The following is a 25,895-nucleotide window of genomic DNA, read 5'->3' as shown; positions in this document are numbered from 1 at the left end:
AAAAAAAAAAATTAAAAAAAAAGCTGCATCATAATCGGCCTTTTCAAAACAGAAAAAGCCCACAGAAATATTCCTACTTTACGCCCTGCTGCCACATCGTTTTGGAACTGCTCTTATCCAGGGCTCCAAACACCTAGAAAAAAATTCAGGAGTTACTGTCCAAATGCATAATATCTGAGGCCAGTATCGTTCATTTTTTTCTTCCCTTTCTCTTCTTCTCTTTCTAAGGAACTGAATATACCGGAGTAAATGTCGTATTTCCTTTCTTAAGGAGATGGGGTGAAGAAAGCAATTCAATATTTAACAAAAACCATTCACGGTTATAAGAATCTCCTCCTCCAAACCAAAAAAACCTAATTTCTACACCCCTTTAAGACTTTTTGGGGACTCATGTACCTTGCAACAATTATAGGAAAGAAGTCATTAACGAAGTCCTGAAACATTATCATTAAGCAGCCTGCATCTCTGCATTTACCTGTGAAAGTTGTGATGTCACTTATCTCCAGTGATAAGGACATCTTAATAAGCTCCTCTAGAAGCTCCAGGGCAGCTGCGCTTAATTTAGGGGAAAAAAAAAAAAAAAAACAACTTTAATTTTTCCTAGGTTAAGCTATTCTCTGCAATTTTTTCCCCAAATTCCTTTGACCCAGCAACGATACTTCTGAACACAATCTTAAGGAATTAACACGAATACTGCTTAGAAAACATGTTCTCATTTTTCAAAACTAACTTTAAAATCCTGGAAATAACTAATGGGAAGCAGACGGCTACACAATTTATTGCACTTTTTAAACTGGGATATGCTGTGGGACTCAAACACATTTTGGAAGACTACTTAAGAATATAGAAAAATAGGTGCCTGGGTGGCTCACTTGGTTAAGCATCTGACTCTTACTTTCAGCTCAGGTTATGATTTCATGGTTCATGAGTTTGAGCCCTCCCCCAGGCTCTGCACTGAGAGCATGGAGCCTGCTTGGGATTCTCTCTCTCTCAAAATAAATATATATAAAAAAAAAAAGAATACAGAAAAACATGTACAATACATCGTGGGGTTATTATTTTTTTTAATGTTTGTTTATTTTTGAGTGAGAGAGAGAGACAGTGTGTGTGAGCAGGGGAGAGGCAGAGAGAGAGGGGAGGACGGAGGATCCGAAACAGGCTCTGAGCTGACAGCAGCAAGCCCGATGTGGGGCTCAAACTCAAGAACCCTGAGATCATGACTGGAGCCAAAGGTGGACGCTCAAAAGACTGAGCCACTCAGGTGCCCCCATCGTGGAGCTTTTAAAAAGCAAGTTACCACACAGTGTCATACATTCTTATTTTTATCTAAATATTTATGTGCGTGGAAACAAACGGGCTATGTGCTAGCATGTTAACTGGGGTTCTCTTTAGGTGGCAGGATTACAGGTAATTTTATTCTTTTTTCTTTTTTGAACATTTAAACTTTTCTACAATGAAGACATATTACTTTTGTGCTGATTTTTTTTTTTTTTTTTTTTTTTTTTTTAGTTTTGTCACTAACTTCAAGTTAGGTTATTAAGTGAGCTGCTTGCCCAGCAGCCTTTCTCCTCATAGAGATCATCAAATTTAATTATAATTGGTCCGTTACTAAAATGCTCAAGAAGATGAAAAAAAAACCTTGCTACAAGCTCATACTATAGCTGGGAAAACGAAGGAACTAGAGCTTTGGATATTTGCGTTGATGACTCATACAATACTACCAGAAGATGAAGAAAATTGATGAATATGTACCACATAAAACACGTAAAATACTACTACATACTGTCTACGGATACCTGTGTATGTGGTATAAGTATAAAGAAATGTATGACAACCATAAACACAAAATTCATAACCTTGGTTACTTTTGGGTCTTGGGCAATAAAATTGGGGAGGGATATGCAGAGGATATCAAATGTGTTGACAGTTTGCATTTCTTAAACTGGTTGACAGGCATATGAGTGTTCATTATATTATACTTTGTATCTTTTAGTAGGAGACAAAAGGGGGAAAGCCACCAACCAACGGCTCTTCGGATTTGAATGTCTTACAGAATCCAAACCCAAATCGTATCTACTCCTTATAGGTGGTTCCTATCCTTCCCCAAAATCAATTCTTTAAATTCAGTGCTCTCAATTTCATTCAGACATTTAACACACGTTTGTAGACAGACTGTACTGTGCATTTGTGGGGGGCGGGGAAGTACCCATTCAAAACACAGTAAATAAGAGGCAGTGTAACGTGGAAGGTTGATGTATCTGCCTGAGGGCAATATGCCCCTGAAGCTGTTATTCAAGGCAGCTAGGCAATGGGGTTTAAAATCCAATGCTTATTCTCATTATCAACCTGAATAGTAATTTAGCTAATCGCTGGTTCATTTGAGATGTCTATATTTGCCACACACAATCCAAACAGCTGTAGTCATTGGTTGGGAGGCATAGTCTCGGTGGAGACATCAATATGCAAAGAAGGGCAAGACCTAAAATCCTTCTGTTAATTCTCCACCCAGCTGTTAAGTGCATTTGTGAAATTAGAGTTGACCTATAAGTGCACTGTAATGCTTTAAAACGTAGTGTTTAAAAAAATCAATATGGTTAGGGAAGTGTACTAATTAGACAGCATCCGAGCAATTACAAAGTCAGTATTATGTCAACGTACATTTTTATTACCCTGAGTCTAGTATTCATCTAAGACAGAGACCTCCCAACTTCCTATTAAATATGTCCTTCCCAAATTACCAGCTAAAATCGATCAATACCTTCTCCTTGAATTCTGTGGTTAAAGAAATGGGTAAAGGGTAGTGGGATAAGTTCAGAAGTAAGAATTCATAGCAAGTTCTCTATTTTAAATGAAAACTGATTGTGGCACAGTTGTAAATTTTACTTAAGGAGCACGTCAGATAACCACCCGCCCCTTTCCCCAAGAAGCAAAAGGAGGATAACTGAAGGAGGCGAAGCAAAAGAAAGTTTAATACTATATACCCCAAAGTACATCTTCAAGCAACATGGCATAGCAATGGTTCTCCAGCAAATATAGTAAATGGATACTGAGCAGCTATAAAAAGTGGGTTCATTCCTTTTAGACAAAGGCTTGACCATCACAGTGACTAAGAAAGTCACAAATAAAAGTGCATAAGTAGCCATAGGTTCCATTAACTGAGGTTCTAAAATTAATGCTCATACAGGGGTAAAAGGTGGATGTTCCCAAAGTGCTAGTTTTGGCCATAAAGACTGTCCATGAGAACATCCATTTCCAAGAGCAACAGCAAAAAATGTGCCCAGATGTGTGAACCCTGTAGTGAATTTTAAAGTTTCCTAAAAACATTCTGATTCTTAGACATCTACATCAAGAAATGAATTCTACATCAAGTACACATTATAATGATTCTTGCAGATCTCTGTACTAGAAAGAACATCATGTTTTTATGGCATTCTTTGTAATTAAATACCAAAAATTTACCAAGCTATTAAAAGTTTTTTAACAAGTTCAGTGTAACCTGATGCAATATTTACAACTACTTAGCTCGTCATAAATTCAAAGGCAAATTACACTGTTTAATGAATGGTTTGACAAGAAATAAAGACAAGATGAAAAATGAAAAATCTATGAAAAATGAAAAATTCAAGGAAAAAGATCGATCTCACTCTAGAGCAGATTTGCGGGTAAATTCTGATACAATTTATCTTAGGAAGTATGAGAAACAGTATGCCGTCTTCTTTTTGAAGCAGCAGTGAAAAGTTCACGAAAAAAAATGGACACACAAGTGAAGGTTTGTAACATTTTCCGTGTTGTTATTTCCCCCCATTTCTACCAACAGCCTTTGGAACACCCCCACTTAGATACCCCAAAGGCCCAATAGCCCCAACCTAAACTTATCACCTCCTGAACCCTAACTGGGAGTGTTCTGTCACATGTGCTCACATTAGAAATCTGGACATTTTCCTTGACTCACTGGTCTTCCTCACCCCCTTAACCCAGCCGTCCATCAAGTCATGTCAACACTACCTAAATCTGCTTCTTCATTCCTATTGCCACCATCCCAGTTCAGACTACCATTATCACTCATCAAATAATCTCTGAAAGTGTGGCCAAATGTGTCAACTTTTCTTGATAGCCTAGACTGTCATTGGAGGAGGAATCACATGTACTGTTTTTGGAGCGTTAGCCTCGATGATATCTTCCTCAGAGAATAGCATAGTCAATGGAGAATCACAGAAATGATAATAAAACATGAAACTGAAACTATGCCCCACGGGATTGACGAGGTTAAAACGAGCAGAAAGTTTAAATCTTGTTTTTCAGAGAACTGTTGCCCCTTAATCAGCTATTTTGTCTTTTCAGATCCCACTAACAAATCCACTAGCTGTCTCTGCAGAAGCTTGGACTCAAGGTCATCTGATATGGTTCCAGTCTATGAACAAGCAAAGCCCTGCACTCCTTACTTAAGATAATGAGCCCAAGACCCCATTCAGTTTATACCAGCTCTCAGAGCATGCCCATAGCCCCTTCTTCTCTTTGTCCTAAGATAACCTCCTGATGTCAGGGGCTGAATTTTGCCTTATTCTGGGGTTAAATCTCCACCCCAAAGTGAACATGGGGATATGTCATATATATGTTTGCTCAGTGATCACACTCCATCTTTCCTCATGAATACTCATGTAAGTTTCCCTGCCCTTTTCATCAATATTTATGTAATCTCAACCCCTATGATTACAAAACACTTGTTCTCTACCTCTCTGGGGAGGCAGATTTGAGGTTTGTCCTCTGGTCTCCTCCTCTGGCTGCCTCTCGAATAAGCTTTCCTTGCTGCAAACCTGTATCTCAGTGATTGGCTTTGCTTCCCATCGAGCAGGTGGACTTGGGTTCCATTACAAAATTGCTAGCTTCAGAGTTGCAATTTTATTATGAATTTCTGCCCGAGGATATTGATTCTACAAACCAGAAAAACCCCAAAGATCATCACCACTTTTTAACATATTGATTATTTTTAAAAAACTAAGCAAATAGTAAGCGATGTGATTTAATGTTGATCTTGAAGTGATCTTGAAGATATCTATCGTCATGTACAATTTGGGTGGCCAGAAAGTAAAATATATCTATAACCTGACATGACAGAGAATAAGGAAGGGAAGAGAGTAGTATATGATCAGATGAAAAAATAAACAGCTGAAGACTTACCGGAATGCTTGATTCAGAATTTGATAATGGAAATGTTCTGGTGCCAGTCCTATGACCACAGCATTAGGATCACTTGTTTGTATTCCTGGGAAAGGAAAAATATGTAATTGTTGAAAAATGCAATTAACAGTAATGATACATTTTATAATAAAATAGCTTTAGTCAATCAAATACAAATTTTTACTGTAGCCATAATCTGAAATTTAAGAGATTATCCTGCCCAATATACTTTGGAAGTATAAATAATACTTAAAGGAAAGGGTCTTCTAGTGTTTTTGCATATTCCTTTTGCATGGTGTTACAGCTACTCAGTAACTAGAAGATCTCCACAGAAACTTGTAACTTCATGTTCTCGAACAAGTGACAATTTCTAACTTTAAAAAGCTTTGCTGATTACAATCAACAAGAACAGTCATGAGTTCTCTATGAGCTATCAGATCAATAGCAACTGATGAGGAACTGAAAGTCTAAGAGGCAAGGGAAATTAGACTTTCTAATTGACACAGTTGAGGCAAACACATTCGTGATAAATATGGAATGTAGATTCATTCTATAGTTTCCTACTGAAATGCCTAATTTAGTTTTAGTTCCACAAATATTAATTGATAATTAAAGCATGTTTAAGGCCTTGGTATCTGATAACAGAACTTCAGATATGAGAACCAAACGAGTACATTCACCATCGCCAATTAGTAAAAGACTGATTAAAGGTTCTGTGGATTATCCACATACCAATTCCTATTCGCCTTTCTCATTCCCTGTCTTGAACCATGTGCATCATCGAGTCCACCAAAATGTGAGGGGAAGAAATAGAAAGAGCAGATACCCAAGGTTTCCAATTTCCTCCTTACTGGTAGCCCCGAATGTAGAGTAATTCAGAAATGGTAGTACACCATCCTCTGAGCATTGTTTGTCACTGCTTCTAGACCTTGGCAGTGGAAAAGCAAATAATGTGTATTTTTTAAGAGAACAAGGGAGTTGTTAATGATATTTTAAATTCAAAATTAGTAATACATAGCTTATTTGTTGTTATATTTGTATCTCTTTTCACTTACACATAACATTTTGGGTACTACCAATATTAGCATGATTACTACTTTGCTTTAAACATAACAGTATCAAAAAAAATAAAAAAATAAAAAAAAATAAACATAACAGTATCTGGGCGCCTGGGTGGCTCAGTCAGTTAAGCATCTGACTTTTGATTTCAGTTCAGGTCATGATCTCATGGTTCGTAAGTTCAAGCCCCTCAATGGGCTCTGCAGGACAGGGCAGAGCCTTTCTGGGATTCTCTCTCCCCCTCCCTCTCTGCCCCCATGCATGCTCTTTCTCTCTCAAAATAAATAAATATTAAAAAAAATAATAACAGGGGTGTCCGGGTGGTGCAGTTAGTTAAGCGTCCAACTCTTGGTTTCAGCTCAGGTCATGATCTCATGGTTTGGGAATTTGAGCCCCATACTGAGTTCTAAGCTGACCGCATGGAGCCTGCTTGGGATTCTCGCTCCGTCTCTCTCTGCCCCCTCCCCACTCTCTTTCTCAAAAATAAATAAAAAATTAAAAAAAAAAATCGTAGGGGCACCTGGGTGGCTCAGTAGGTTAAGCATCCGACTTTGGCTCAGGTCATGATCTCACGGTTCATGAGTTCGAGCCCACGTCAGGCTCTGTGCTGACGGGTCAGGGCCTGGAGCCTGCTTCGGATTCTCTCCTGCTCTCTCTGCCCCTCCCCCAATCATACTCGGTCTTTCTGATTCTCTCAAAAATAAACATTAAAAACAAAATAATACTAGCCAACATTACTAATAACACTAAGGCTACTAAATGCAGTTTACAATTTCTTTGCAGTTCTTTTATCCTTAGAATTTATCCTACTATGAACAAAGAGTAAAAATATTGTATTTTAAAGTTACTTGAAGTGCTTCTTTTCTCAGTGGGTATGAACTTGATTGCAGAGTTAAGTTTATTTGTTTCTATTTGATTTTAGTTTTCAGGGACTGGCTTCTTTTTGAAGTCTTTTAAATATACAAAATATGTATACAGTTCCGAAGGCAAAGCTATATAACAAGATACTTGTAGAGCAGTCTTGTCTCTTAATCCCTTTCTCCCTCCCTCCCCCTTTAGGTAACCAGTTTTCCATTTCCTATTTATCATTCTTTACTTTCCTTTCACAAATATGAAATATATATACATATGTACATATGTATACACATATACACACATATATACATATATTTGTTTCATATATACATATGTGTGTGTGTGTGTATACATATATATCCATTTCCCTCTCATTTTCTTACACAGAAAATACATCAGATTTTCTATACCTTACTTTTTTCACTTAATATATCCTATGAAGGCCACTCCTTATCAGGAGATAGAATTTGCCCTTATTTTTTGGGCATTCCATTTTTTGTGGACATATCGTAAGTTTAACCAATGAGCCCCTTCTAATAACATTTGGGTTGTTTCCAATCTTTTGTTATTTCAAATAAGGCCAAAACCAACAACTTTGATTATAGGTCATCGTGTATTTTTGTAACTATCTCTTAGGGGCAGATTCCTGCAAAGGGCAGTTCTGCCTCAGATGTGATTTTGCTAGCTATTGCCAAATTCCTCTCCATAGAAGGTATACCATTTTATATTCCTGCCAGCATTCAGATCCTTTTAATAAATGTATTTTTAAAAAATGTTTACTTATGTATTTTGAGAGACAGAGAGAGAGGGAGAATCCCAAGAAGGCTCCACACTGTCAGCACAGAGCCCAATGCAGGGCTCTAACTCATGAACCGTGAAATCACGACCTCAGCCGAAATCAAGAGTTGAACACTTCACTTGAGCCACCCAGGCGCCCCAATAAATGTATTTTCTATTTAATTCAGCCAAAGTTGGCTTCTGTTTCTTATAAATAATAACTGTTTGATACACTGGTCTATCTCCTGGGACAAGTTTTGAGATTTAGCCTAACTATATATGCACGCTGAATTTCCCTAATCATTATCTGTAAAGCCATCATATGGTTTTATAATGAGGTATTTATATACCCATTTTTCTATACTGTGTCATTTCACTCTGAGTATCATTTATAAAAAGAAGGAACGTGACAAAGCTTCATAAAACCAGGATATTTTCCCAGAGTCTGTTAAGTTTTCCAACGAAAAAAGTTTAATCTTCTAAAAACTTCACTATACAGAATGAGATCAATTTTCTTCACATTATTAAGATTTATTCATCAGTCTCAAAAACCATGCCCATCATAAATATAAATTCCCCATAATCAATCATTTTTAAGTGGAATCAGATTAGTTCTATTAACACAAATTGAAACAAAATGTAAGATTCCAATATCTATCTTTAAGTAAGAGGATCTTGAGTTTATCTCATTTAATCAAATTAATAGGGTGGCTCCTGAATTGAGGATTATAATATGCAAAATGATTTTGACCTGTGGTTTTTCAAACTGTGGGCCATGATCCATTTAGCAGATTGTGAAACTAATCTGGAGGGTTCTAAGCAGCATCAAATTCAAACAAACAAGTAAACCAAACAGAAAACAAAGAACACCTTATAGAGTAAGCATTGTTTAACATACATAAACACAAACATAGATGTATTGGGTTACTACATATTGTATTACTGTGCAGTGTGTCAAAACAGGTTTGAGAAACATGAATTTAGATTCAAACTTTTGACCATTTCAATAATAATAATAATAAGAGGAAGTCGGGAAAAACAAACACTTGTAAAAGTCCAGTTTTAAGACTGATTTATGAGCAAATATGAAGAACCAATTTCTGTATCTTTCCAAATTTCCTGTACCTTTGAAATCAGGTAGTGCCCGGTCATCTACTAGCAGCATGGGTCGAACCTGTTTCTGCTCTACTAAATTTCTGGCTGCAGTCAGAGAAGTGAATATTTCATCTTCAGAGATATCAAACTCCAATTTTTTCAACCTTTCCAATAGGTCTTGCTTGCTCTCTTTGGTTGTATTGGTCACAAACCTAACCATTACAGAAGTACCACGTAACCTGGGAAAGCAAAATTCAGATGTCAATAGGCAGCTTTTACATTCTAGCCCCATACAACCTAATTTGGTAGCACTTGCCAAAGGTCAGAAAATGAACGGTAAGTCACCAAGTAAATGTTTTTATGGCAGATAAGCTTTTCTGTAATCTACCTAGATATTTTTTTTTTTTTTGAGAGAGAGAGAGAGAGAGAAAGAGAGGGGGGGAGGGAGATGGGTGGAGGGGGGGGCGGAGAGAGAGAGGGAGAGAGAGAGAGAGAGAGAGAGAGAGAGGGAGAGAGAGAGAGAGAGAGAGAATATCTTAAGCAAGCTCCATGGTCAGCACAGGGCTCAATCCCACAACACTAGAATCATGACCTGAGCCAAAATCCAGAGTTCGACATTCAACCAACTGAGCCCCTCAGGCACCCCTCTCCCCAGAGACGTCCTATGGACCGCTTAATCTCCAAAGGCTGCAAAGTCAAATTGTAAGAGCTATGTTTACCTTTTTGAGGGTCTTCAATAACTAAGTTTTACCGCAGGGTTTTAGTAAAGAAGTGAAAAAAAAAACAAAGCTCCGTAACTACTATACTCTCAGATTATGAGAGATAAAGTTATTGTAGAGATTGTGTACCAGTGCAAATTTCTCTCAAACACGGGACAATAGAGGCCAGCAGAAGTTCGGTGACTGCTCTGCTTTGCACAGCTGGGTGCCAGCAGAGCTCAGATGAGACGGAACTCTGATCCATGTTCTGGTACAGCTTCTGATCTACACTAAGAGAACAGGGGATATCTCAGAATGTTTTTTCCTCCTTCCTAGTCAATTAGAGACTGGTAGACCCCCATGTGTTACTAAGTTAAGAAACAGAAACTATCTAGAATGCTCAAAGACATATTCCAGTTTTACACACTGAAATGTGTTTTCCCCTTGAACTATCTACATACAGGATTGTTTTGATTCCATGATCTGCTTTTGGAACCTAAACTGGCAATCAGGTACCAGAAAGAGAATTCATGAAAGCTTTCTTTAAAAATAAAAATTATTTTCTTGGTCCTACAGTATTCTATTTTATTTTTTAAAGTTTACATATTTATTTTGAGAGAGAGAGAGAAAGAGAGAACCCCAAGCAGGCTCTGCATTGTTAGCACAGAGCTTGACACAGGGCTTGAACTCACGACTGTGAGATCATGACCTGAGCAGAAATCAAAAGTCAGACCCTTAACTGACTGAGCCACCCAGGTGCCGCAGCTCTACAATATTTTAATCTAAAATCTAAAAATAATTTTAATTTAGCAAAAATTTAAAATTTTATATTAATACCCTGTTGCTTTTTATTTTATGCCTATCTTGAATGGACATAAAATGTAATAGCACTAACCACAATTTAAAAAAATTTTTAATGTTTATTTTTGAGAGAGATAGAGCACGAGCAGGGGAGGGGCAGAGAGAGAAGGAAACACAGAATCTGAAGCAGGCTCCAGGCTCTGAGCTGTCAGCACAGAGCCCGACGCGGGGCTCGAACTCACAGACCACCTGAGCCGAAGTTGGATGCTCAGCCAACCAAGCTACCCAGGCGCCCCAGCACTAACAATTTAAAAGAAGCAAGCATATAAGTCAGAAAAAATCTTTTTAAGTATTCACCCAAAGAACATTAAATAAATCTGCATGATTAAATGGTTCACTGTAATCATGATTAACTGTATAATATCTGTGTGATAGCTCTTCTGAAAAACATATTAAACTTATCTCTCAAAAGAAACTGATTACTTCAACATAACTATTATTAACATAATTAAAAATGAACAAGTTCAAGTTGTGAAATTACCACATCACTTTTAATGAGGATTTTTAAAAAACTTTTCTTTTTACTAGTCCCTCAACTTCCCTTAGTCTGTTTGTTTCCATAGAAACCAAAACCAGGGGTGCCTAGGTGGTTGAGTCAGTTGAGTGTCTGACTCTTGATTTCGGCTCAGGTCATGATCCCAGGGTCATGGGATCAAACATGGAGCCTGCTTGGGATTCTCTCTCTCCCTCTACCTCTCTCCCCAGCTCACCTTCTCTTTCTCTCTAAAATAGAAAGAAAGAAAGAAAGAAAGAAAGAAAGAAAGAAAGAAAGAAAGAAAGAAAGAAAGAAAGAAAGAAAGAAAGAAAGAAAGAAAAAAGAAAAGAAAAGAAAAAAAGGAGGGAGAGGAAGGTAGGGAGGGAGGGAGGGAGGGAGGGAGGAAGGAAGGAAGAAACCAAAACCAGAAGTGACACAGTATAGTGATTTCTTTGGGATGGAAACCACCCAGTGCCAGTAAGAGAATAACTTGTAGGCTCCTGTCCCCCCAGACTGGCAGGCTCACAGTTTATGAGCTACTTAGAGATGTCACTCATTGTTCACCAGAAAGAAAAAGATTTTGCTTTCAATCCAGAGCAGAAAGCTCATCATTATGGCAGTAAAAGCTCTTGGCTTTGATCACGTTGCCCATGTATAATGAACATCATGACTTTAACTAAACTGATAGATTCCAACTGAACCCTAGCAGATTATACCAGGCTCTTCATGTCTGGTGTTTCCCCAGATGGAAAATAAGCTCCTTGAGAATACAAAATCCATGTCAATCTTTTGCTCTAATACCTGGCACTAGATTTTTTGAGTAACAGCACATTCTTGAATATTTTAAGGTTGGAAAATGATAAGCACCACATGCTAAGTATTGCTGATTTTTGAAAACTTTCCTAAATTATTTTAAAAGGAAGGTACTTAGCATTATTAGCTCTGTCATATGGCGGAGTATTTTTTTTCAGAACTCAGAAGCAAACATTCACATTCAGTTCACTCTAACAAGCTTTTACCATAGTCTCAACTTGTATCTAGACTTGTGTTAAATACCGTGGTTGATACATCAGAAATAGAAGATAGTCTCTAATCTTTGAAAGCATTAAATTAGTTGATGGAAATAAATATAAAACTTCAAGTCTTGGGGCACTGGGTAGCTCAGTCGGTTAAGTGTCCGACTTCAGCTCAGGTCATGATCTCATGGTCCGTGGGTTCGAGCCCCGTGTCAAGCTCTGTGCTGACAGCTCAGAGCCTGGAGCCTGCTTCGGATTCTGTGTCTCCCTTTCTCTCTGCTCTCTCCCGCTCATGCTCTGTCTCTCTCTCTCTCTCTCTCTCAAAAATAAGTAAATGGTAAAAAAAAATAATAATAATAAAATTTAAAAAAAAAACTTCAAGTCTCTTAACTAAATGTTACTTGATGAGCTGCACACTCAATGCAAGGTCTTGGGTGAAGGGGGAGCGGGCAGAACTACGCCTCTGTGTATGTGTGTGTGTTTCACTTTGTGATTCCAGAATTCATTTGTGATTTTTCCAATGCTATTTATTCCAGATTATTTAGAATCTTGAGTTTTCATTCCCAAATTTACATTACTGACTTAGATAAAGCCACACATACACAAAGAACAAAAAGACTAGATTGAAAGGCCAAACCTAATAAAGGTTTAGAACACAAGCGTTTGGAGGCTATTACAGTACATACATCTTCTAGCTAAACCCAAGGCAGTTCCTGTTAATCTGGTAAGCTGGGAAAGTGCCATCTTAAGGCCATCCATTTAGCTAATGATCTGCCTTGGTAAAATGGCACTTATAAACATATTTGTCAGCTGAACCTGGAGAATAGCTTGCCTTTTAAGAGCTTCCTGTGCGCCTGGCACAGCTGCATCTTCAATGTGAAGTGTGCCATTGAGATCCACCAAAACAGCTTTTAACGCACGGCGTGCTGCCATCTTTCATTCCCTAGGAGAGAGCAAATGAAATTAAAAATACAGTTTAGGAAACAATGGACAATTAAAAACTGGTAAGTCTTCAAAAATATCATTTATATCCAGAAAGATACTGCTTAGTGTTACGCTGCTGCTCTTCTGGAAGAAAATGTGTTTTTAAAAATCAAAAATCCAAAATTTGGTCCATAGACTTTTACAATGGTTAGGTTTTTTGTTTCTGTTTTTAATCTTGAATTAAAACCATAGGAAGGGGAATGCTAAAAGAGAAGTTACTATTTACTTTCAGATTTCTTACATTAACTTTTTGGTGGAACAATTCATTCATTTATTTTTAAATATGAGCAAATGTACTCTGAGAATGAGTGATGGAAGCCCTAAATCATTGGCAAAATCTTTCTCGTCTTTTGTTATATACAATGAAAATGTTCTAATCGCCCACCTCCACCATTATGTTCTGATACGGCCTAGGTGGTCAAGGAGCTACCAGTATTTACAGATTACTGAAGAGGAAATTTCAAGTTAGTTTAGTGATTTTAGTCAGGAGATGTTTTCCTTACCTTAACCACATCCAACTTTCCTTTTGTGTATTTTCCCCTTTAATTTATTATGAACTACATCATTTATACAGACGAGTATGAAAGAGTTGCATGGTTCAAAAATAACAGAGTAGAGGGGCACCTGGGTGGCTCAGTTAGCTGAGTGTCTGACTCTTGGTTTTGGCTCAGCTCATAATTCTTAGGTTCGAGCCCCATGGGAGGTTGTGCGCTGGCAGCACGGAGCCTGCTTGGGATTCTCTCTTCATCTTTCTCTGCCCCATCCCTGCTCATGCTCGCTCTCAAAATAAATTAAAAAAACTTAAAAAAATAAAAAAGAGGAAGCTAAAGAAAAGAGGATGGGACTTCATTTTTAGTTTTCTTAAGCGTATTCATTTTTTCTTCCATTTTTTTGTTTTTATAATAAAACAATAATATAATATTTCACACATGCAAACAAGTATCAAAGATAGCACCCTAAAAATTCCCTGTGGATCCCCTTTGTAGTCAACTGTTCTCCCCTCCACTAACTCCTGGCAACCACTAATGTTTTCTGTGGTTCTGTCTTTTTCAGAATGTCATATGAATACAATCATATAACAAGCAGCCTTTTGGGGTGGGTTTCTTTTACTTAGCAAAATGCATTTCAGATCCACCCATGCCTTTGCCAGGATCAATACAGTTTATTCCTCACTGCTGAATAGCATCCCATAATGTGAATATACCACAACTTATCCATTCTCCTGCTGAATTCCACTTCGGTATTTCCGGTTTTCAGCGATCATGAATACAGCAGTTACAAACGTTCAGGCACAGGTTTTTGTGTTAATGTAAGTTTCCAATTCATTTACGTAAATAAATACCTAGGAGTGTGATGCTGGATTCTATGGGAAGCCCAAGTTTCATCTTTAAAGAATGTAGCCAATAAAGATATTTAAAAGAATATGCTACTGGCTTTGAAACCAATTCCAAAAAAAAAAAAAAAAAGAGTTCCAAATATATCTTGAACAATGGCAGAAACTTGTAGTCTCCCACGCTGTGTACTTTGAAAAGTAAATACATATTTGTGGATGAATAAACTCTGGTATGCTCATTTAAAAAAAAATATTCTTGGACTTGGGTTTCCAGTAACACAGCTGGCAACACTCCAAATGAAACCTAACAATACTAGATTAAAATATACACACACAACCCTTGAAAAACCTGGGGGTTAGGGATGCTGACTCCTGCACAGTCAGAAATACAGGTATAATTTTTGACTCCCCCCAGACTTAACTACTAATAGCCTACTGTCAACTGGAAGCCTTACTGACAACATAAAAATTGACTAATACACATTTTGTATGTTGTATGTATTATATGCTATATCTTTACAATAAAGTAAACTAGAGAAAAGAAAATGTTATTAAGAAAAATCAAAAGGGGGGGGGTGACTGGGTGGGTCAGTCGGTTAAGCATCTGACTCTTGATTTCAGCTCAGATCACGATCTCACGGTTTGTGAGATTGCGCCCCATGATCAGCGCTCCGTGCTGAGTGTGGGGCCTGCTTAAGATTCTCTTTTCTTTCTCTGCTCTCCCACTCTGCTCGCACACGTGTGTGCACGCTCTCTCTCAAAAATAAACATTTAAAAAATTTTAAAAAAGAAAGTCATATAGAAAATACTTTTCCATTATTATACTGTATTTATTGAAAAAAATCCCCATATAAGTAGACCAGCACAGTTCAAACCCGTGTTGTTCAAGACTGTATACATGTATGTATATATATGTGTGTGTGTATATAAGCTTCAAGAAGCAAGGAAGAAAATAAGGAATTCTCAGATCTAAATAAAAGCAAGAAACCAGAAGGTGAGCAAAACACCATTTTGGCCCTAGAGCATCTGCCCACACTAGGCTACCTTGATTTCCCCCTCCCTTGGCTCCTTCAGGGTATAAAAGATAAAACTCAGAACCCACCTGAAGAGATAGACCCTCTCAATCTAAAAGCAGAGTCTTCACTATAAGGATGAACCAGAAGTAAACCATCACTGGCACTCCACCCCACATCATCTCAGTCAGCTACAAGAATATCAGCTGCTATGAAACCTGGCCCAGAGAGTGAAAGGAAGAAAGTGCTACAGCCAGCCCTGGACCATCAGCCAGCCCTGGACCCAGCCTACAGACATTATCTAAAGACAAGTCCTCAGAGAACCTTCAAGATTTTAATTAGGATGACCTGGACTAGCAGGTGCCTGGCTGAAGCAAATGCAAAACCTCCCCAAATATTACTTTCAGCCCAAACAACAGAGAAATCCCATAAATAAAATAAAATAAAATCCTAAGCATAATGAGCAAGTTGCCTACAGAAACAAGGACCAGAAGGAAGAACGTCCAGAAACAACAATGCACAGAGCAGTCGTATAAGGACTCCTGTGATAATGTAATTATCAGTCACTGGATATGCCTATGTGTTTAAAGAATAAAAGCCAAGATTGAAAATCTGTGCAAAAAACCACGAAGAACTACCAACATACAGATTCAGAAAGCCCAAAGCATTCCCGCAAACTAAATACAAAGAAGTCCATACCTAAACCGCATACACTGAAGGCAAAGAAAGGATGTTGAAGGCAGCCAAGGGAAAAGACACATTACTTTCAAAGGTGCAGCAGACTGACAGCTGACTTCACGCTTGACACAATGCCAGCCAAAACACATTAGAATAAGATTTTCAATGTGCTGAGAGAAAGTTAACTGTCAACATGGTAATATATAAAACACCTCACGACTAAGTTGGGTTTATCCTACTACTGGCTTGGTTTAAATTAGAAAACTGATTCCTGTTGTTTACCACGTTAATAGACGACAGAAGTCAAATGATGTTTGATCATGTCAATTCTTGCAGAAAAAGCATTTGATAACATTCAGTATCTATACACACTAAAATACTCTAAGCAATATAAAAATGGAAGGGAACTTCTTTTAGCTGATAAAGACTATCCACAAAAAGCCTATAGCCAACATTAGACTCACCAGTAACACACCGGAAACATTTTCTTTGAGATAGGAATAACACGAGGAATAACCACCACTTCCATTTAACAGTGTAAATAATACCCTAGATAGAGCAGTTAAAGCAAGAAAAACAAGGTATAAGAATTGGAAAAGAGCAAACTATTATTATTCAGATATGATTCTATACATAAAAATTCAAGATTTTAAAACAGTAGGAAAATACAGCAATTAATATTAAAAATCATTATCATTTCTATGTCACCAACGAATAATTAGAAAACTGATTTAAAAATGTTACTTGCAATAGTAGCATAAAATATTAGGTTACCAGGAAAAGTCTAACCAAAGATGTCAACTTTCTTATGGCAAAATTTTAAAACTTCAATGAAAGACACAAAGAAGACCTAAACATACAGAGACACCATTTCCATGGATTAGAACACCCAATGTTGTAAAGAGGTCAGTTTTCCCTATAATGATCTATAGACTCAGTGCAATTCGTTTCATTATCTCAAAAGGTGTTTTGTGGAACTTGATAAGCTGGTTCTCAAAGCTATACATCAGTGCGAATGGCCAAAGATAGTCAAGATACTTCAGCCAAGACTGAAGAAGGAAAAGAGGGTGGGACCCTGCTTTACCTAATATCTGGATTTGATTAATGTGGTCTAGTAATTAACTAAGATCTTGTGGTATTAGCACATAATGAGACAAACTGATCACTGGAACAGGAAAAGATTCCCCACTCCATGTGTAGAAACCTGATACAAAAGAGGTGATTTCAGATTAGTGAAGAAAGAATGAGGTGTTAGAAAACTGAATAACCACAGGATAAAAAATTAAATTGCACTCCCATATTACACCACACACAATTTTTTCCCAGGTAGATTAAACAACCACATGTTAAAGGCAAAACTGTGAAACGTTTAGATAGGAGAATATCTTCATGACTTGAGGATAGGAAGGGCTTTTTTAAGATATAAAAAGCACAGACCATAAAGGAAAAGGCAGATAAATTCAATTACTGGAAGAGAGAATTTTTAAAAGTACTGGAAAGAGAGTAATAACATACAGAGTGAGTGAAAAACAAATTTCCAACACATGTGAAAAAGAACCAGAATCCAGGAAATATAAACTTTAAGTATTAAGACAAACAACCTGGTAGAAAACTGGCATAGAATCTCAATATATCCTTTACAAAGAGCAAATCTGAATAGCAAACAAATGAAGATGTTCAAACCTCATTAGTAATCAGGGAAATACAAATTTAAAGCAGAATGAGATCACTGCAAATGAGATTGGCAAGGTTTAAAAGTCTGAAGATACGAAAAGATTTTCTTTTTTTTTTTTTTTTTTTTTAATTTTTTTTTTCCACGTTTTTATTTATTTTTGGGACAGAGAGAGACAGAGCATGAACGGGGGAGGGGCAGAGAGAGAGGAAGACACAGAATCGGAAACAGGCTCCAGGCTCTGAGCCATCAGCCCAGAGCCCGACGCGGGGCTCGAACTCACGGACCGCGAGATCGTGACCTGGCTGAAGTCGGACGCTTAACCGACTGCGCCACCCAGGCGCCCCGATACGAAAAGATTTTCAACAGGAACTCCCATATGCTGCTAGTGAGCCAATAAACCAGTATAATCATTTTGGAAACCAGTTTGGAATCACCATACTCTACCACCCAACAATTCCACTCCCAGGTATTATATCCTGGAAAGATTCTTTCCTTCTGTACCATTAGACTTGAACAAAAATGTCCATAGCAGCACTGTTTGTTAGGAGCCAGAAACTGGAAACAAACAATTCAAATGTCTATCAATAGCAGAATGGGCAAAGAAATAGTAGTATATTCATACCCAGAATACAAGCGCTGGAAATGAACAAACTACAGTTATGCGAATCATCCTAGATAACTCTCAGAAATTTACTAGAGAGCAAGAAGCAAGTCACGGAAGAATATCTTCAGTATGGTTTTTCATATTTTAGCATTCAGAAATAGGTATGCATACAAAGGTGTAAAGAGAAGCAAAGGAATGATTATCACAAGAATCCGGAGAGTGATTTCTTCAGAGGACAGAGAGGACCTGCAAACTAGGAGCACAAAGGGAGCCTCTAGAGTCTTCTTGACCTAGATGGTGAGTATGTGGGTGTTTTTAATTTTATTAGAACTCTTTAAAACTTACATGTATGTTTGACCGACTCTTGTGTAGACATATTTCACAATAAAAACAGTCTGTTTATAGTTCATCAATCATTCCTTATGTATTTAATACAGCTGTAAACAACTAAATTAGTCCAGACAATTATTAATACACTCAGCATAACAACCCTCATCCACAAACTATTTTGATTTTAAACAAATCCCTGGTTCTGTCTTTTAAAAAGTATCTCTGGGGCGAAAAAAGGTGCACAGAGACCAAAAAAAAGAAAAAAGATATTAAGAGTTCTGGCTAATCAACATTATCTGTAATTTGTCTTTTTATAACAGTCTTATACATTATTCTACTTCTGAACTCGATTGTGACCTAAAATGGAGGATTACATCAACAGTAGCATCAACTATTACCTACCTGCCAGGGCAAACTGCCAGTCAAAAGACTGGATTGTTCCTACTCTATCTGGATGAGTAACAGTTAAAAGGATTCTTTAATTTAAAATACACTGCAGCACAAAAGGTAAGGCTACACAAAATAAAGACAAAACATTCTCTTTTTTATACACAGAGGAACCTAAAATTGCTTCTCAAAACTCACCTTTTATGGGAGACATGTAATACTTAATAAAAAATGTTAACTCCGAAGGAGATTATGGAAAAAAATATAAACAAGGCTAGATAAACAACAAAAGAATTGTATTGTTAAAAAAAACAAACAAACCTGTACAACTAGAGCCGGCAAATGGTCATAATAAATACCGATCATTTTAATCCTTATAGAAGCATCCACATAGGCTTAATGTTAACCACAGCATTTAAAAAGCCTATGTTTTCGCTTTCATCAGTTCCACAGAACATACCTTGTAAACTCTAAAATGCTCTCTCTGGAGCATTACGTATTTGACAATGATTGCCTGGGGCCTCGAAGAAAAACGCTGAGGTGACCCACTCAAACCTCAAAATATTCCAGCTCAGTTCACCCTGCTATAGGCCTTGACCACTTCTGCCATGATCTTGTCTGAAACTTCGTCATACTTGTTACTTGAACTATGAGGTAGTGTTTGCTAAAATATAATCGTAAAATAAATGTGTCGCCTCCAAAAGAACCATAAAGGCTTCACAAGTAGTCCCCTGTTTTTTTTTGTTTATCTTGGGGCCATTGTCCCACCATCTCCCATAGTTTGAACAGGTTAGATATGCAGCATACCTTAGGAAGCCATCAACAACTGAGAACGAATGGCATATATTCAATGCGAAGAAAAGTAAATTCTCTCTCGTGCCAAAAGGAACTCTGCAAGACACTTCAGAAGGACCGCCCCCCTTGAATATCGCGGCGCATCTCAATCCAACAAGCCCTCGTTACCCTCAAAGCGGCTCTTTTCCCTGCAATTCTTGCGAGTGAGTGAATGGCAACCCCAGCAACCCTGATGCAGCCACCAGGCTCTCTCACTCCTTGCCCCCATCCAGTCAAATGCCAAACCATGTCAGTTCGACCTTCTTTGAACCCGCTCGCTTTCCTTCATCCTTGCTAAAACGATCTTAGTTTTGAAATCGGCTCTCGCCTAGCCTATTTCAACAACTTCCTAGATGCCGTCTCTGCTTCAAATCTTACTTCCACCCCAAATCCATTCCCTGAAGCGAAGCAGTGCAGTGAATGTTTGAATAGCAGCTCACCAGCTGTGTGAACTTGGGCAATTTTCTTAACCTCTCAGCCTCAGTTTCTATCACTGCTTAAGTAGAAAGATTACACCCACCTGTAACGGTTGATAGGATGATTAAAGAAAGTAATACATGTATTGTGACCGGTGTTCCCCACATGGAAAGGCTGGGTTATGTATCTGGGGGAGGGGAGGGTACATGATGGATTATCAAGAACTACAAAAATAGTAGTATGATATGATGCAAGGTTGTAAGGCATTAGAATAACTTGAGCATTTGGGAAAACATTTTACACCAAGCCAAGTACATACTTTGGTATGCCATTCAAATCTTGTGTAAATATTTAAACCAGACTTAAATAAACAATTTTCTCCTGGGAGGTTGTGGCTTTTCAATATAGGCCTCCTAAACCCGCCCCCCCCCCCAAATACAAATTCTCTTTTCTTCCCAATGTACTTCCGGTAGAAAAGTCTAGAACCACTGTATGCACTCAAAAAATGATACTATTAAATAGTCACTATCCACTTAATCTTCCAGTTGATCTGCACTGTCCTCAGGATGAAGTCTGAACAATGAACACGGGTGTGCAGAGCCCTGGTTTACCTCTCCAACTTGTCTACTCCCACACCAAAGTTCCACGGCACTGAGGTCGGCCCCAAGGCCTACATTTGCCTCCCTCATCGCTGGACTTTTGTCTGGAACCACGTTTGTTCCCTGACTTCTACCACCCCTGGCCATCCCCTACGTCCTCCTTTTCCCTGGCCAACTCCTGCGGTACGTAGGTTTCAGATTAGCATTCTTTCCTCTGGCATTCCAGAGTCCAACTCCTCTCCCAGGGCTGGGCCAGGACCTCCCAGCGTGCTCCTTCCTGCTCGGTGCCAACTGTTAAGCTCCGTGAGGAAAGGGGCTGTGTTCTTTTTCCGCTGCACTACTCATCGCTCAATACAGACCTGTGAATTAACTCATGCATGCTGGTCACTAACTGGAAGGATTCCAAAAACAAAGGTCTATCAGCACTAACAACTGCGATTCCATCCCCTGAGTGGGAAAGGGTCCCAAGACTGGTCACTGCACTCTGGCCCAGTGCAAACTCCAGGACCTGGTCAGACTGACCCACAGGGACGCCAGCTTCAAAATACAGTCCAGGGGCACATTCTGAAGAATGACTACCACACCTGACTCGCGATGTGTCCCAGGGCGACGGACTGCCCCACGCCCCCGGGGCCCGGCCTAAGCTCCAGGAACAGCGCTGCGCGCATGCGTGGTGCCGCCCCCACCCGGAGGGGTGGGGCCGTCCTCACTGAGCGCGCGCGTGGGTTGGTCCGCGGCCCAAGAGGGGGTGGTCTAGGGACGCAACCGGTGTATCCCCGAGCCCTCTCATAAAGAAATGCAGCCTCCATTATGGGTGGGTGCTCGCTCGTCCCAGAGCGGCTCCTCACCCCTGCTCCGCACGCCGTCCTCACCAAAGGCCCCGCTACCAGGAAAATCAGCACAGCCTCGCCGTCCGCAGCGTCCTCGAGACCAGCCCAGGGCGCCAGGCAAGCGGCCGCTGGACACCGGAAACAGGGCCGAGGGGCGCACCGGAAGTCCCTCCTCTCCCTATCTAACTCCGCCCCATCCGCCAGCAGCTCCCTAACCGTTTAGATTGTCCGCTCAGTTCTGCTCCTTCAGCACCTTCCAGAGGGAAAAGTTGTTCTTCACATTCGCACTCTCAAGGGCGCGACCAGCCAGCCCCAAATGGAAGAGAAGAAACCAAAACCAACGCCTTTGCTCAGCAGCTGTGTCCTACAGCACCACTGGTGAACCAAGTATTGAGTACCTTTCTTTGCCACGCCCTACCTCGCTCCACTACTTCTTGCCTCTTCTGGATGGATATCGGAAGTCATCTCCTTGATATTTTCCTTGAAATACTCAGTCTCCGGAGTCATTTCCTGCTTTGCAACCAGAATAGCATCTGGCACTTGTAGCTATTAACCACTTCCTTAGGCAGCGAGGTTCCTCTTTTCCTGCATCAGCTATTACAAAACCTTAAGCTGTCAACTCTCGCACCCTGCCTCTCATCAGAGAGCTACCACAGGTCTTGCCTGTCGTCCCTAGGGGAGCAGTTCCTTGAGGTACATGGAACCATGTCCCTCACTGCTCCCCTCCCATGCACATGTTGGGAGGCTCTACTTTGATCCCATTGCTGCCTTTGATTCAAATTAAACTCCTTCAGTGCAGTTGATCATCCTATGCAATCTCTATGAAAAAGACTAAATGAAAGACTTTCTGGAGCAGTCTGACATAATAGGATCACACTCTGGGACCCCTTGACTGGGGACCCATGCTGCCAGAACCCATCCAACATCCCCTCTGTCCAGAGCTGCAGTTGGCCGTGTTGTGGGCTAGAACACTTTGCTTTGGAAAGTGTTTTCCTCCACACAGGGTCTAAGAGTTGTTTTTGTCTTATTATTCATATTTGCTAAGTCTATTTTCTATGTGAGGGCATGCTTGAAGGAAAAGAAATTTCCTAGTTTACCCATGAGAACTAAGAGCCGCAACCAGATTAAAACAGCACTGAAGGCTTCTAAGCAAGTGGATAATATATCTATCTATTTATATAATATATCTATGTCTATAATATCTATCTACCCAAGACAATCTATATGTTCAATGCAATCCCTACCAAAATAACACCAGCATTCTTCACAGAGTTAGAGCAAACAATCCTAAAATTTGTATGGAACCAGAAAAGACCCTGAATTGCCAAAGCAATACTGAAAAAGAAAACCAAAGCTGGAGGCATCACAATTCCAGATTTCAAGCTGTATTACAAAGCTCTAATCAAGACAGTATGGTATTGGCACAAAAGCAGACACACGGATTAATGGAACAGAATAGAGAACCCAGTAATGGACCCACAAATGTGGGCCAACTAATCTTTGACAAAGCAAGAAAGAATATCCAATGGAAAAAAGATAGTCTCTTCAGCAAATGATATAGGGACAACTGGACAGTGACATGCAGAAAAATGAACTTGGACCACTTTCTTACCCCATACACAAAAATAAACTCAAACTGGATGAAAGACCTAACTGTAACACAGGAAACCATCAAAATCCTCGAGGAGAAAACAGACAACTTCTCTGACCTCAGCTGCAGCAACTTCTTACTCCACACGTCTTTGGAGGTGAGGGAAACAAAGCAAAAATGAATTATTGGGATCACATCAAGATAGAAAGCTTCTGCACGGTGAAGGAAACAATCAGCAAAACTAAAAGGCAACTGATGGAATGGGAGAAGATATTTGCAAATGACATATCAGATAAAGGGTTAGTATCCAAAACCTATAAAGAACTTATCAAACTCAACACCCAAAAACCAAACAATCCAGTGAAGAAATGGACTAAAGACATGAATAGACACTTTTCCAAAGAAGACATCCAGGTGGCTAACAGACACATGAAAAAGGCTCAACATCACTCATCATCAGGGAAATACAAATCAAAACCACCGTGAAATACCCCCTCACACTGGTCAGAATGGCTAAAGTTAACTCAGACGACAGATGTTCATGAGGATGCAGAGAAAGGGGAACCCTTTTGCACTGTTGGTGGGAATGCAGACTGGTGCAGCCACTCTGGAAAACAGTATGGAGGTTCCTCAAAAAATTAAAAATAGAACTACCCTACGACCCAGCAATCGCATTACTAGGTATTTATCCAAAGAATACAGGAGTGCTGAGTCGAAGGGGCACATGCACTCCAATGTTTATAGCAGCACTCTTGACAACAACTAAAGTATGGAAAAAGCCCAGATGTCCATCGACAGATGAATGGATAAAGAAGATGTGGTGTATATATATAGAGTGGGATATTACTCAACGACCAAAAAGAAGAAAATCTTGCCATCTGCAACAACATGGATGGAGCTAGAGTGTATTATGCTAAGTGAAATTAGAGAAAGACAGATTTGACTTCACTCATATGTGGAATTTAAGATACAAGAGATGGACATAAGGAAGCAAAAACAATATAAAAACAAGAGGGAGATAAACCATCAAAGACTCCAGAGAACAAACTGAGGATTGCTGGCAGGTGTTGGGTGGAGGGATGGGCTAAATGGGTGAGGGGCATTAAGGAGGGCACTTGTTGGGATGAGCACTGAGTGTTATATATAAGAGATGAATCACTAAATTCTATTCCTGAAAAAAAAATTTAACCCTGGTCTTTGGCAAACCAAAATATTGTGCTAACATTATTTTGGTATTGTAAATTAATTTTTTAAAACTGAATTATGAAAAAATTTTCTTACCAATGAATTATGAAATAACATGATAATCTGAACCAAATTTCCTAGTATTTCCTTCTATAAGCTTATGGAATCGTTTCCTAAAGATTAGTTAACTAAATTATTGTCTGTTTACTGTATTCTGTAATAAACGTGTTCCAGATAAATATATCTAACCTCAGCGGGGGAAAAAAAAACCTTGCATTTTTCTAAATGTTAACTCTGCCTGCAGTATGGACAGACGGGAGAGGGGCCAAAACATATGCAAGGTAAGAAGCTCCTACAGGGCTACAAAAGAGGTGCTTAAACTAAAATGTGGGGAAACAGACAAATTCAAGAGATCTTATGAGGTAAAATAGAAATTGTTGACAGATTAAATTGGGAAGGGAGAGGAAGGCATCAAGATAATTACTACGTTTCAGGCTTGGGCAATTCAGTAATACAAATAATGGTGTCATTCAAGAGAATGTGGAATTAAACAGGACTAATGGCTTCCTCCTTAAAAAAAAAAAAAGGAAATAATTTTGCTTGCCAAAGGGCAAGAGGAGTAAAGAAGGGATGGGATATCTAAACAGACGGTAACTACACCTATGGAGGTGAGCACTGCATAATATACAGAACCGTTAAATCACTATGTTGTACACCTGAAAGTAGGAACATTGTATGTCAACTACAGTAATGAAAAACCATTTTCAAAGTTACTGACAAAAAAAAAAGTGAGGGACTGAATTTGGAAAAGAAAAAGATGGTGTGAAAACCCAATAGGGGAGTGAAGAAGGCAGTGACAGAATTGAAACAAAAACAGTAGGATTGTAAAACTCACTTTGATCAATACCCTTAGACACTGCCCACTATGTGTCCCAGGTTCTTGCACAGAATGTTTTCACAATGACTGGCATCTAATGACCAATCAAGGGACAAGGAAGAGGTTGGCAAAAAATAATTCCATTTTGCTTAGTATCAAAATTTTATTATTGGTAATAACTTTGAAACCATGAGGCACTCAGAAAGTGATTTATTTCACCAAAAACATTTACTTCAGGAGAATATCTCTTTGGCTGAGGTACATCTAGAGTCAAAGGTTAGTGATCTGGAAAAGGTATACATATATACATCACCTGGAGCAGATTTCTGTTCTGAAATAGTTATTGACCAAGTTTGCAGATGAAGCAACCGGAAACAACTGAGGTTGTAGGAAACTTGTCTTGTGATGAAAGGTTTTGCTTGGCATATTAGAAATATCCTGCTTCCCACTCCTTTTACTATTCAAATATATATTGCTTTCGGGGCGCCTGGGTGGCGCAGTCGGTTAAGCGTCCGACTTCAGCCAGGTCACGAGCTCGTGGTCC

At 39.0% G+C, this 25,895-nt stretch overlaps 1 protein-coding gene across 4 annotated transcripts in view; it reads right to left on the bottom strand.

Moving 5' to 3' along the window:
* HDHD2 (haloacid dehalogenase like hydrolase domain containing 2) overlaps window positions 1-21,859 on the bottom strand; it is a 36,632-nt gene extending 14,773 nt beyond the window's left edge. The window contains exons 1-4 of one of the 4 annotated variants that reach the window (XM_040478907.1): window positions 21,717-21,859; window positions 12,847-12,957; window positions 8,995-9,203; window positions 5,179-5,263 (exon numbers count right to left, since the gene is read on the bottom strand). In XM_040478907.1, coding sequence (XP_040334841.1) covers window positions 5,179-5,263; window positions 8,995-9,203; window positions 12,847-12,947 — 395 coding nt within the window. In that variant the 5' untranslated portion in view covers window positions 12,948-12,957; window positions 21,717-21,859. Of the gene's footprint in view, window positions 1-5,178; window positions 5,264-8,994; window positions 9,204-12,846; window positions 12,958-21,452; window positions 21,544-21,578; window positions 21,691-21,716 lie in introns of those variants that run through there. The other 3 variants (XM_040478909.1, XM_040478910.1, XM_040478908.1) reach the window with 3 other exon arrangements.
* Window positions 21,860-25,895: the final 4,036 nt, after the last annotated feature.

The sequence above is a fragment of the Herpailurus yagouaroundi genome, unplaced genomic scaffold, assembly GCF_014898765.1.
Source record: "Herpailurus yagouaroundi ecotype Mexico unplaced genomic scaffold, PumYag 142, whole genome shotgun sequence".
Lineage (NCBI taxonomy): Eukaryota > Metazoa > Chordata > Mammalia > Carnivora > Felidae > Herpailurus > Herpailurus yagouaroundi.
Note: the sequence above shows the minus strand (reverse complement) of the source record. Positions and strands in the feature narration are given on the sequence as shown.